Raw genomic sequence first — 14432 nt, 5'->3', positions numbered from 1 at the left:
TAACTGAAGTTCGAAAATGATTTAGGCGCAAGAAAACAACATTCAAGAAGTGTCTAAAATGAAGTCACACTTTGTTTTATGAACTAATTTTCTAATTAGAGCAGTGCTGGAAGTTTCCAGTGAAATTAGCATTTCGAGCTAAATCTAAAGTAAACTTTCTCAAACTCTAAATCGCCAACTTTTACGTGATTGAAAATAATAACTAATCGCCTTGGAAAAAAAAACAGAAATATTAGTTAAAATGAGTGAAAAGTGCTTTGGAATTTTGCTAGAACAGCTCACACCGACTTGCTGATCACCGAATGGCTGGGTGCGATAAATAAATCATCAACCATTCGTAGTAATACTTTTATACCACATCTTAGTCAAAGTTTAGTTGAAATATTAATTTTTTCTATGGAATGTCAGGAATGTTGACCTGAAAGTAAAAGCTGTTAGTCTCATAAGTTGTTTTATCAAAATTCCGAGCTTCCTTTTTTAACGGAATCTCATATACAACTTTGCTCAGTTTAACTACATTTTTACACCTTTTTAACTGCTTGAAACCCCGTGTGCATTTTTTGCCACTTGTTCATACTTTCCCTTCCGGGTACTTACATGCCTGTGTGCATTGCAATTAAAGCTCAGCTACGTAGTAGAGAAATTCAACAGCCAATATTTGCTGCTGCCAGCTTAATTTTTTCCATTTTCGTTTCACCCTTTCAGAGCCACGGAATGCAAATGGTACGACAGATCTCGCGCGAATGTGGTTCGACCCCTGAGTGACCGCCACCACCGCCAGCACCACCTCCACTAAATCGGAAGAAAGAACTCCTTCGTCAGTGCTTGTTCCCACTACTGATGCTCGGGGACTGCTGTTGCTGCTGTTGTTGTTGTTGTTGTTGTTGTTGGTGGTGTTGCTGATAGTAATGCTGCTGTTGTTGGGACGCACCCATGCTAATACTACCATAAGATGGACGCTGACTGCCTCCGCTGCCGATTGCACTCGTTGTTTGTGTGCCTACTGGCCCCGAGCACGCAACTGATGAGGCACGCGACAAGGAAGTGCGTCGCTTGGGTATAACGAACGGTGGTGGCGGTTGGGGTGTGTACTGTGGAGGTGTCGAACTAGCGGATATCTGACGTACGAAATTCCGTGCGCCCGAAAGGGCACTGCTGGCCGCCGAGGACGTCGCTGTCGCTGCGGTGTGCACTTGCAGGGAGCCAGCGCGTGCAATGGCGCCGGTTCTTGGTGGAATAACAGGCGGTGGGCCAGTTGGGGGACCACGCGATTTTACGGCTGGTGGAGAAGTGTGCACACTCTCGGTTGAGGTTTGTGAGGGCACGCGTGGTGGTAACTGTGGCAAAGTGCCAGATGCACTGCCGCTGCTGCTAGTACGACTAACTGGACTGTGAGACACCATATAATGGGGAGGCTGAGTGTGCTGATGCTGCAGCGGTGAAATATGTTGATAGCTGAATGGTTGTTGTTGTTGTTGCATTATTCCGCTGGTTGTCGTTGTTGCTGTGTGTGGTGTGGCGGTATTTGTGGCTGGCGAAGCCATCGAAGCATGCGGCAATTTCGCTTGGGGCTGCACGGTGGCTGTCGTAACCGTTGGCGTCTGCATTGGCATTGTGTGGCGTATGGTTACTGTTGGGTTTTTCCCGTTCATTTGTGGAGGCGGCAAATGTGTGGACTGTGTTATTTGCTTTGGTGAAGTCATTTGTGGACCTGAACGAGGACTAGTAGCGCCGCCGCTGCTCGGATGGGATTGTTGTTGTTGCTGTTGATGTTGTTGTTGTTGTAATTGCTTTTGCTGTTGAGCATGCTGTTGCTTTTGTTGGGCGTGAATGTCCTGTATTTGTGGTGTGATGACCACAGGATTCTTCTTTTGCTCCTGTCCAGCGGCGACGTAAGAGAAAACGCACAGCACTGCGTAACAAATCTGGTCGGCCTTGTGGATATGAGTAGAGAATGCAGAAGATTGAGAAAATGTCTAATATTAGCATAATTAATTAATAGTTGCCGTATTAATATTTACATCAATAAAATTATATTGAAAACAATTCTTGTTTTTTGCGTTTATTGCGTTTGGAATTGATATAATTAAGGATTTGGGAAGCTTTTAGTTTATTTGTAATCAATACGCAGTTGATTATTTATGTATCTATTTCATTCTTGAACACATTTTAAATCACTTCTTAGATTAATCGAAACCTAAATAAACTAATCATAAATGACTCAATAGCGGCTTAATGTGGCCACTTTTGCGGTATCAGAACACTTATGGAGCAGCTGTTACACAAATTTTAAGCCGACACCCTAGCATTGAACTACAATACACATAAATATGTACATATACGAGTATTATATACAATATGAATAATTATTAACTGTAGTCAGGTGGATTACTAGTTTTTGCAAGAATTTGAGCCCTGCTCAGTTGAAGTTCTTAGAAATTGAAAATATCTAATTATGAATAAAATTAGTCCCAAAAAACAAATCACACTTTCAAATAATAGGACTATGAATAAGTTCGTTTCGGTTTTACAACAGATGGCGTAACTTGATTATTATTCCATCGATCCACATTTCCAAACATTCATTGGAGAGCTACTGTCGTAAGGCACAAACGTCAGTATAAGTTTTTTATTTGAAGCGTAAACAACAATATTTTTACCACACTTGAAAATGTCGAATTTCGTGCCAAATAATGTGTTTTTGCGGGGAATTCTTCTTCATTATTTTAATATGAAGAAAAAAGCAGCCGAAAGTCATCGTATCTTGGTGGAAGTTTATGGTGAGCATGCTCTATCTGAGCGAACGTGCCAGAAGTGGTTTGCACGCTTTAAAAGTGGTGATTTTGGCTTGGAAGACGAAGAACGCGAGGGTGCGCCGCCAAAGTTCATGGATACCGAATTGGAGGAATTGCTCGATCAAGATCCGGCTCAAACGCAAGAAGAGGTTGCAAAAACTTTGGGAGTTGATCAATCAACCATTTCCAAATGTTTAAAAGCCATGGGAATGATCCGAAAGGTAGGCCATTGGGTGCCGTATGAATTGAAGCCAAGAGACGTTGAACGCCGTTTTATGGCATGCGAACAACTGCTTCAACGGCACAAAAGAAAGGGTTTTTTGCATCGAATTGTGACTGGCGATGAAAAGTGGGTCCATTACGACAATCCAAAACGTCGGGCAACGTATGGATACCCTGGCCATGCTTCAACATCGACGTCGGCGCAGAATATTCATGGCCTGAAGGTTATGCTGTGTATCTGGTGGGACCAGCTGGGTGTTGTGTATTATGAGCTACTGAAACCGAATGAAACGATTACGGGGGATGTCTACCGACGACAATTGATGCGTTTGAGCCGAGCACTGCGAGAAAAACGGCCGCAATACGCCGATAGACACGACAAAGTTATTTTGCAACATGACAATGCTCGGCCACATGTTGCACAAGTGGTCAAAACATACTTAGAAACGCTCAAATGGGATGTCCTACCCCACCCGCCGTATAGTCCAGACCTTGCGCCATCCGATTACTATCTCTTCCGATCGATGCAACATGGCCTGGCTGACCAGCACTTCCGTAATTACGATGAAGTCAAAAAATGGATCGATTCGTGGATTGCGGCAAAACCGACCGAATTTTTCACAAAGGGAATCCGTGAATTGCCAGAAAGATGGGAAAAAGTAGTAGTAAGCGATGGACAATATTTTGAATATTAAATTTGTAACCATTTTACGTCAATAAAGTTTCAAATTTCGAAAAAAAACCGCACGAACTTATTCATAGTCCTATTATTATTACAACTTTTGCGGCGGCACTTTTCCTTGGCTAAGGTAAGATCACCCAAAAACCCTTTTTTTCTTGATACTCCTCAGCAAATTTATTCTATGGCCAAAAAAATTAGACATCCATTATTGTTTTTATTTAATATTTTTTATTTAATTATTGAACATAAAAAATATATATATCTGTTTTTTAATTTTTGTGCTTATTAAAATAGCTTAAAAAGTTTCTTTTAAATAGAATATAGGGTATAATTTTTTGGAATTTTGTGAAGTAAAAGTAAAATAGGAGATTAAATAATATCGGCCTGCAAACATACTTATACCAAATTTATGGAAGCGTGCATTTTCTCATTGGGAATTTAATGGTAATTTTGAATGCTTTGGCAGCACGAACAAAAATTAAATACAAAAATATAAAAATAAAAAAAATGAGTGTCTATTTTTTTAGTTAAATAAAATAAAAATTTTTTTTTGGGCCATCTTAGTGCCCCGATTGGGGAATTTCGTACTGAGTAGAAAATCTGTCAAGCGGTTAGTTCTTATTTTTATAATTTCGATAATTGCCCTTTACGCTCTAGTAAAATCTATTAAAACAATGAATCTAATAAAATGTTTTATGAGAGCATTCTTAAACCTTTAGCGCCTTTGGCAAATATGCATACGAGTATAAGTCACACATTATAGCAAAATTTTATTTTGCATTCGCTACTTCTTACTGAAAATGTATACTCTTGGGGTTTTAACCCTTTACCGTATATGGGTTCTTGTATGTAATTGCAGTTTTGATTCAATTTTATTTTCATATAAAAAAATAATTCAAACTATTATCATCACCCATCAATCTATCAAATTTATATTTAGCAATAATAAACCGCAAAAAAATTCTCTACGATTTTATGATAATTGGAATTAATCTCACTTTTGTGCAAATGAGTGAAAAGCAGAATTGAAGTGCACTGATAACAGAGTAAAACGTAAATACTTTTTGACAAAAAGAAATATTTTCATGAAGTCGACATACTCATCTTTTTCTACGAATCATAATGTTTCCTGATTTCAACTGTTTTCTATACTTTACAACTAATTTTTATATGCAAATGGTTCCGCAAAAAACAAAAACAAATAAATGAAACTTTTTCATTATTTTCCTTTCAATATGTCTTATTGATAACACTAGTTTACGAATTTTCACTTTCAAAAATGGTCCTCGACCAAAACGCGTTTTTTAGACAATTTGAGGTCGCTGAAACCAAAAATGAATTTTATTTTTTTTTTTCAAATAACGATTTCCGAGATATTCCCAAAAAACCTGTGCAGTTATTGCCTGCAATCTCGAACACAGTGCACCCCATTTCTTTGAATGGCAATATATTATTCGTATCAATGGAAGTCGAAGTTTTCGCAAAATAGCTGTTGAAAGTTAAAAAAAAGGCATTTTTGACGTTTTTTAGTAAATTATCAAAGTTTATAAACGTTTTTCTGGAACAAAAATGTTTTTGTATCGACATAAGATAAGTTTTCTGAAAGATTTTGTCACCTACATTTTAAGCCTAAGTTTGTCTGAATCGACGAAAAATTGTAGAAGTTATGACCCATAAAGTCAACACGTGTGATTTTGCAGCTTTTGACTTGGCTATGTTTGAGGTCGAAAATACGCTTTTACTCTCAAACTTCTTCTTTTATGTTGCACGGAATCTTCACGAAGTTGCATCCAGCAGTAGTCGCTCATCATTCTTATGACGATATAAAAAAATTATTTGTTCCAGAAAAAAGTTGATAAACTTTAATAATTTAGTAAAAAACGTCAAAAACGCCTTTTTTTAACTTTCAACAGCTGTTTTGCGAAAACTGCGACTTCCATTGACACGAATTATATATTGCCGTGTAGGTTATATGTGTGCCTTTCGAAATTTATGCACTTCAAAGAAATGGCGTGCACTGTGTTCAAGATTGCAGGTAATAACTGCACTATTGCCCAAAAAACAGGTTTTTTGGGAATATCTCGGAAACCGTTCTTTGAAAAAAAAAAATTAAATTCATTTTTGGTTTCAGCGACCTTAAATTAGTTTAAAAAACGCCTTTTGGTTGAGGACCATTTTTGGTGTAAACTAGTGTAATCAAATAAAGCTATTTCCACCGTAAAACAGTTCTTTTTCGAATCTTTATTAATTCATGCAGTAAAAGGTTAAGTTATCTGATTACGAATGTAAATTCAGGTTTTAAAAAATGAAAAATTGTTCAAAATGCAACCAAAGTTTCTAGTGAATTCGCAATTAAAAACATATACAGTGTATTCTCTCCTAACGGACACCTCTCTTAAGCACACACTTTTTTCTGTACATACTACAACTTTTAAGAATTTTTTTAAATGTTTCCTCTTGGGCGGACAACCCTCCCATAACATATTATTTAGTAACTTTTTTACACTTTTCTCATAAGCGGAAACCTCCCATAAGCGGACAAATTTTTTCAGTCCCTTAAGTGTACACTTCAGAGAGAGCAGTACACAAATGAATTTGGAAGACTGACACTGCATCCGACGTCAGATTCAGGGACTATAAAGACAAAATGATGTAAAGCTTATTGTGCATGCCATATTAAATTTGTATTTGAGACTGCTTCATTCCCTTCACAATTTTCTTCCAATTTTTTTAATTTAAAACATTAGAACAGTTTAATCATGTTCATTTACATATCCTTCCGAGCTTCTAGAACCTGCTTTAAAAATATAAACCAAGACATAAAGTAGTGCACACTGATTTGTTCTAGTATGATAATTTTTGTGGGCGGAACGTATATATACCAAAGCCGTTGAAGGGTTAAATCAATACAATTTTATAATAATATCCTTTTCTTTCTTGGAGGCGAAACGTGTCTTATTTGAAAGAGAGAGACAGAAGATGCATTTGATCAAATGTCGTACTTATGAAAAAATATGTACACTATTGAAAACTTGAGTTTGCGAGTGCCGTACCTGTTTTAGTATAAAATTTAGAATTGAAGGCTTCCTTACCAGCGATCACTATAAGCAGGTAGTGTTTGCCAGGAAAAAATATATTACATGATAGTAACCGTAATTGAGAGGAGATGAGCGGGGAACAGATTGGACTCCTTATTGGCAGTCAAGCTGCACTGAAGCCTCTGAAGAATGCAAAGCAAACCTCAAAGACTGTTCGTTAATATAAGAAGAAGCTTAATTCTGTTGCAAGAAGGAATCAGTTCTGCAGGAATCATGAAGGGGATCAGCGATTATGTATGCAATTTACAAAACAGAACGATAGTTCGGTTTGGAACGTTGCAGAACTGCAAAGTGTTGTGTGAGCAGGCCCCAACAGAAAGCTATCGAAATTTCTATTAAAGTTGGAAGAAAAGACATTGGGTTGGAATCATTAAGGACCCGATTTACTTGTCGTGCTTAGAGCTGGCGGATAGCACTGATCATTTTCTCTGTGAGTGTCCCACATTTACTAGAGCGAGGCTACGAATTATGGGTTTCGATGTCAAAGAATCTGGAAAACTCTAACAGGTTTAGCTACGTCTATGTCTGTATTCTATCCCATCGCTGTATTCTATCCTATCGTTTTCCTTCCATTACTTCTATCCTTCCCTCCTTGACTATATTTGACTCTTTCACTTTCCAGAGCTTTAAATATAATGGGCTTTTTAGCCTGAGTGTTTTAGGAATTACCAAATCTCTCGGGGTTTCTTGGCTCAACTTTTCAAATTTTAATTCCAAGTTGGCTAAAATCTTTGAGCCCTACATTTGTTAGTCAACATAAAGGCACGAAGGAAAAAGTTCAAACAGAAGTTTGGTCTAATTTTTGCCATATCGGATAACGGTAATTGCATAGAAAAACTTTCTACCATAAAACAAATAATTGCGTCAAATGAGCTCATACGTAAAACCTTGAATTAAGTAGAAAAAAGTTATTATAATTTTATGCGGATTTACTTACATTTTTTACTCTTCTTTCAAACTAATTCATTTATTTCAGTTCGAGGTGTGAAATGTGAAATGCGAAAAAGTCTCAATAAACTTGAGTCTGCAAACTAACGGTTGTGGAGACATGTCAAGTAAGAGTTTTTATCTACTTTTTACTTGGATATTCTTATCATAGTTATCATATAGTTACTGATAGTTTGTGAAATTATTTAGGTTGAATTTGAAGAAAAGTATCTGTACCCAATCTTGTAGTGAGAGGCTTTCACGAGCCATCGAAGTAAGACGTACCAACTATCAAAGAAGTGCTTTAGAGTTCTTCAAGCCTTTTATTCACCTTTTCACTCATAATTTCAATGTAAGCAATTTTACTATGGTTATTTATTCGCATGCAGCATTAACAGCCATGCTTTTCTTGCATCATCGCGCTAAGGTCGATGTCGAAGCGTGACGCCTTTACGCTAAAGCATATGTAAATCGCTAAATTTCTTCTTATCGTACATATATTCGGTAGAATTCGCGACAGATGGCGGGATATCTGCTCATTGAGCAAACAGTGCTATTTATCCGAAAGATCAAGGTCGGTATCTAAGTACTCTTCGAGTAGAAGATGAAACTTTAGTACGTACAGAGAATAAACCGTGAATGAATACTTGGAAATTATCCGAATATCTCACTTAAAGAAGCAGGTGCGAGACGGAAACATGCTCACCCCTGTTGCACAGCCAAAGCAATGTGACCAGTGAGGAACATGGGAAGCTCGTTAGTAGAAATGAACTATCCATAGCTATAGGATTACTTGCAGGTTACATTCTAATTGGGAGGGATGTTGTTGTTGTTGTAGCAACAAAACATTCCTCATACATGTACGGGGAGTGCTGCTGGAGTGACAGTCCTTGGCCGGGTATATAGTAAATCCGTGCCGTTCCGGTAATGTAGAACCGACTGTCGGGGGAACGCACTTTGGGACGGGTGCAAAAAGGCGTGGCGGGTGCCTGGAATGATTTTTCTAAAAACTGCTTGAGTCAAAAATCATACTTCTTTGGGATTGCTTTGGTTTTTGTACGAAGAACGAAATATTCTTGGCTACAGAATTCTTAAGTGATTTTAATGCGACAGCTGAGTTGAAACTATGTCAATGACTTAGGTTACTTGATTTCAAAGACTGACTTGAACATTTTTGGTATCACAGTATAATTGGTATAATTTGAGTTTGTCATTTCCAATTTTAATATTTTCCATGCAGTTTAGGATTTAAACTCAAGACTTTCCATGTGAAAAACTTTCATAAGCTTTTTTTATATGAAAATTGTTGTAGCCGAACTGAGCGCAGTGACAGTTCTTAAGTTCTTCACCTACGCGCATTGACTTAATTCGGGGATTTGTGGCTGTTTGAGTTCAAGAAATTAAAAAAAACTTAAGTCCAAATTAAAAAATATCATACTTTACTGTGAATTGACTTCAAATCAGGACCTTAGTAGGGGCCCTCACAGGACATTGTCTCATAGGAAATCAGGCAAAGAGATTAGGCGTTTACACGCATGATTTCTGTCGTAGCTGCAGAAATGAGGAGGAGTTGGAAACAATTCAACACCCTTTTTGCACATGCCCAGCTCTAGCCAGAAGCAGGAACCGATTTTTAAAATCCTACTTCTTAACGAATATAGATAATCTATACACTTTAGGTATCAACAACCTTTTATGGTTTGTCAGAAGCTCAGGATGGTTTAATATGGAGAGGGAAATGTAGCTCAGCTTCCGCGGTTCACAACGGACCCATTTCGTGGTCTAAGTGGCATCGTTGTCTCTATGTGCGATGCGGATGCCAAACCTAACCTAACCTAACCTAACTGTGAATTAACGCTGTGGTCCTTTCTCTACCATTTAATTTTTGACAAAACTTTGGCCTCACAACGCGCGAGAACTGCGTTATTTTGGTAACCTAAACTCGAGATGCAAAACTACGTTCTGACCAAGACACATCAATAAGGTAGTAGCAGTATAGTAAGAACAGCTGCGTTCCCCTATATTTTGTTGTCGCTTTAATTCACTATACTACCACGAAGTAAAAAGTAAATAAAGTTTGACAGTTTAGAGCGCACTTCAAATTAGAAAAAAGTCAAATCTGCTGGTTTATTCCCGCTACTTTATTAACGTGCCTTAGTTCTGATATCTGCCGCCGCCAGAATTGCGAAACAAAAGAAGTTTTGAAAAAATTACTTTGCTGCTCTGTGGAATCTTTCAAATCAGAAATGCAAATGACGCCTGAAATACTGATATCCTGTCGATAGGTATACATATTTACAAATTTACAAAACAAATACACAAAAATGTGTGCACAAACACATATATACATAGGTATGTGTGCCCATATTTACATTTAAAACATTAAAAAAACACATTTGTGGCTTTCTTGTGTCGCTTGTGGTTTTGGTTTTTACAAACATTTATTTAATATCAATTCATTCAGCTTAAATATTTATTTACAGCATCTATAAACAAGGCATGCGAACAGAGTGAAAAGTTGCTATGTTAAATTATTCCTTACATAACAGTTGGTATTTTTATAAATAGTTTGCAGTATAAAATTTTATTATAAGTAGATTTTTTAGGGATTGTATCGTCTCTTTGTTTGGCATTAAAAGGCAACTACGCTTAATTTATATTAGTTTGATTGAAGATTTTTGTAGAAAGTTAGTTTTAAATAAAATAAAGTCGGCACAAAATTAGGCAGCATTTTCAACTTTACTTATTGATTCTTAATTTAATTTAATTCTTATTATTTGGTTTTACTTTTTTGTGTTAGCGTAAATAGTGGACTGAATGCCTGCCAGTACACTTTGGATTTATCACAGTTGAAATACAAATTTATGTTAAGTAATGATTTCGGCTTCATTTTGTATGAGCGCAGGCCTACTTTGCTTCTCCTCTTCATCCGTCTCAGTAACTCTTGGCTGTTTGCTCGTCTCATTCATGCTGCTGAGCCTTCGTCTTTCGCGAGCTTCCCGCTCGCGCAGATGAATGTCGTAGGCAATCGAAAGCACGCGTATGAAGTGATGTAGAATATATTCGACAGGTACCTTTTATCCGTGGTGTTGTTGTCATACAAAGTAATTGTACGGGGAATATGTACGTATGTGTAGCGAAATTGTTGAAATATTTACAAACATCGCATTGATTTATGAACAATACATGCACACAAACACACAATTGCACATAATAAAATATGCGTATGCCAATATGCAGAATGAGTTCGTTACAATAACGGTTTTTATTTTAAATATGATGTATTTAAGTATGTACGAGTATGATTTTGTTGGTGTTAGTGGTTGTGATGAGGTGGTTGCAGAAGAGGTGTTAGTGAACATATGGACATAAAAAAGAAAAAAAATAATGAAAAAGTACAAATGGATTAATTTGAAAGTACTTGCGATACGACGGAGCTGCTTCAGCAAATCCGAAAAATTTATTAGTGGATTTTTTTTGCTAAATAATTATTATCTTGCATTAAAATTCATTATTTTATATTCAATTTATTTACATTTTACCCTGTTTGTAACATCTGTAAAAGAGGAGAAGGTTCAACAGAGAGTAGATATGAAAGAAGTTGAGTAAAGAGAACTTATCGTTTGAGAAACTACAACTGAAACCTCACCGATAATCCTTTGTTGGTACAACTTGTTTGGAATTCTGGAGAAAACCTCTTCGAGTCTCCCGCATCGTGCGACAGTAAAAGTAATTTAAGGGGTTACATGGGTTTCGTTGGTTCAAAAAAACGATTTATTTTTTTTTGGCTTATTCATTTCTACAACGTCTCAGGAATATTATCCTAAATTTTCAAGTCGATCCGAATAATAAAATCGGAGATACAGCCTTGGGAATGTGTGCGCTCCAAGCCACTTTTATTGTTATTCAAAACTTTAAAAGCGTTTTTCTCAGAACTGTGTTTTCACAGTCGGTTGTCAAATGTTCTCGAAAACTACTCAACCGAACTTTGTTTTTTTTTTCAATTACAACTACTTAAAAAAAAATATTGTTAAGCAAATTTGACCGAAATTTTCATTTTTTTGCAAAAATGTCTGCCAAAATTCCAATTTTTACTTTTCTTCTTTCCTTCGTTCAAGCACGAGTTTATAGTCTTAACTAAAGCACATAAAGCAGGAGTTATGCTGACAACGCGGACGCACCTTTTTTTCGAGGGGTCACCGGAAATGACGTCACAATGGAGGAGTTTTAATTTTTGTTTTGAAAATTTCAGAAACTATTCTTTAAATATGTGTCTATAAGACAGAAAAAAGTTTGAATTAAATAAATAATTTTTTATATAGAAAAAAAATATTGAAAATAGGCCGTTTTTTACCCGACGAATCCCATGTAACCCCTTAAGAAAAACTTCATATACACCTACGCGAAACCATAGATTCTTAATTTGTCATCAATTGAATTTTTTAAGGAATTTAAAGTTCTAAGAACTGAATTAAAAAAGAACAACATTGCTTTTTAATTTTCCCAACAATTTTATTATTTACAGGAATTTAAAGTTCTGAGCATTGAATTAAAAAATAACGGCGTTAAGTAATTATACTCACTCTTTGATATTAAAATGGATGCCAAACGAAAGACATATCCATCCAGCTATTAAAAAAAAATGGCGTAATTTTCCCCAGCACAAATATGGTATAATAATGCCCTTTGGAAAAAGTATCCATAAATAAACTAATAAATTTTTTTGAAAAATATAATAAATGGTATATATTACTTCATTCTTCTTGCTGTTTTATAAAAACGTAAAAAAATAGTGGAACTTTTACTCTGTGAAAGGAATATACGCTGAGGCCACCGTAGCCGGATGGATTTGGGCGTGACTACCATGCATTAGGACCGGGTACGAAACCCACTGATGACATGAAATACCAATTTTTATTTTGAATTTTTTATTTTTTATTACACATATGTAGTTAACCAAACTATCAAGTAATATTTTTTTTTCAAAACACGGACATATTAAAGAGTTTTTCAATAAGGGCCGGTAGATGTTGAAATGGAATAAAATGGCGTTTGCTGTGTGGCACGTAGCGCCGTCCTGCTGGAACCACATGTCATCTAGGGCCATGTGGTTTAATATGGACCATAAAAAATTGGAAAGGCCACCACGTCTACCGAAAAATGGGCGCAATACGCGCAACGTTTGCGTTAATGAACACTCATTTTGATAATAAAGTTTTATCATTTGAACGTGCTGTTCAATCGTGTGACTTGCCATGATGATTTGCCATAAACAACTGAATAATAAACAAAAGATTTGACAGATGTCACCTAAACAAAATGGCTGCCACAGAGCGCCAAAATCGACCCACGCCAATTGAAAAACCCTATATAAAATTAGGTTAACTACAAGGTGCTGTAGTTGTTCCTTTTCAACCTTCTTGTGTGTATTGCTTCGTTGCCGAGTGGACGTTTCAACACTGGTGTGCTGTTTTATTCTCTTTGCAGGCTTAGCAGCGAAAGAGTTTATTCAGTCGTTGACCGTGTTCACCTGCAGATTTCTGTGCACGTCGTCATTCCGGACAAACCAAACTGCTTCAACGATATCTTGGAGCACCTTATTATGATTGTATCATCTCAACATTACTTTGTATCCTCACATCATAGGCCTATATTGGCTTAAGAATCTGATTGTAAATTAAAAGTACGCTTTCGACACTTAGCATTAAGTTTCTGCCGATAAGCCAATTAAGTTTATTGTATGATATTTGATATTCAGCTCAGCTGTTCTAATTTTAATATGCTCTTTCCATTTCAGCTTGGCGTCTAACGTCATGCGTGTGGAACGTTTAGTGAAAATATATGGGCCGATGATAATTTTTTTATTTGTAAAGTTCACGTGTACTGATTCGGTTTCATTCAGTTTTATGGAATATGGAGAGTACGCACGTATCATCCGCAAATGTTGCGATTTTGCTGGATTCACGAACGGGTGTAAAACAAGTACAAAATAGGTCCGAGTATGCTGCCTTGAGGACCGCCTGCATTAATTTTTTTTTATGTTTGAGCATGCCTGTCCCCCTCAACTTCTCAAAAAGTGTTCCCAACAATGGAAGTAACGAGATTGGGCAATAAGAGGCTTCAAAATTTGCATTTTTTCCTGGTTTAGAAATTCTTATAATTTCCAAGAACTTCCATTGCAATGGTAAATACTTTAAACGGATGCATGCTTCCATGATCATTGTTAATTTACCCAACGCGGTAGATGTTAGGTTTTTAGAAATCCAGCTGTTATTAGGTCGAAACCGTAACTTTTCTTCGTTTTCAGCTTAGGGATTTAAGAAATAGTTTCCAAAAGCGTAAATGGTTCAATTTCTTGGACAACAGGAGTTGGGATGATACTATCAATTATTTCATGGGGTCGAAATTTCCTTTCAAGGTGTTGCGCGAAAACTTCAGCATTCTCGATATGGCTTTTTACCCAAACTTGAGAGTAAATTGCTCTTTTAATTCGCGGATTGTGGATGTTTGGTTTATTTCTGTTCGCTGCGGCTTTGCAAAGAAAATAATCGAATTTCTCATCAGCTCAAAGGTGTTGTAAATTTTTGTTGAGCATTTTGCTTTTGTATGCTTGTAATTTGTCTTTGAGCAGCTTAGTTAATTTATTAAGCTCAGTTTTTAATGGTGGGAATCTTGTTATTTGCCATTTTTTTTCCTTATTTTTCATTC

At 36.5% G+C, this 14432-nt stretch overlaps 1 protein-coding gene across 1 annotated transcript in view; it reads right to left on the bottom strand.

The window, feature by feature from the left end:
* Window positions 1-258: 258 nt before the first annotated feature.
* Window positions 259-14432, bottom strand: part of LOC128858632 (MAP kinase-activating death domain protein) — a 129768-nt gene continuing 115594 nt past the window's right edge. The window contains exon 24 of the mRNA XM_054095055.1: window positions 259-1934. Within this exon, the coding sequence (XP_053951030.1) occupies window positions 819-1934 (1116 nt within the window). The 3' untranslated portion in view covers window positions 259-818. The remainder of the gene's footprint in view (window positions 1935-14432) is intronic.

Source organism: Anastrepha ludens, chromosome 3, assembly GCF_028408465.1.
Source record: "Anastrepha ludens isolate Willacy chromosome 3, idAnaLude1.1, whole genome shotgun sequence".
NCBI lineage: Eukaryota > Metazoa > Arthropoda > Insecta > Diptera > Tephritidae > Anastrepha > Anastrepha ludens.
This window is presented reverse-complemented; position numbering and strand designations above follow the sequence as displayed.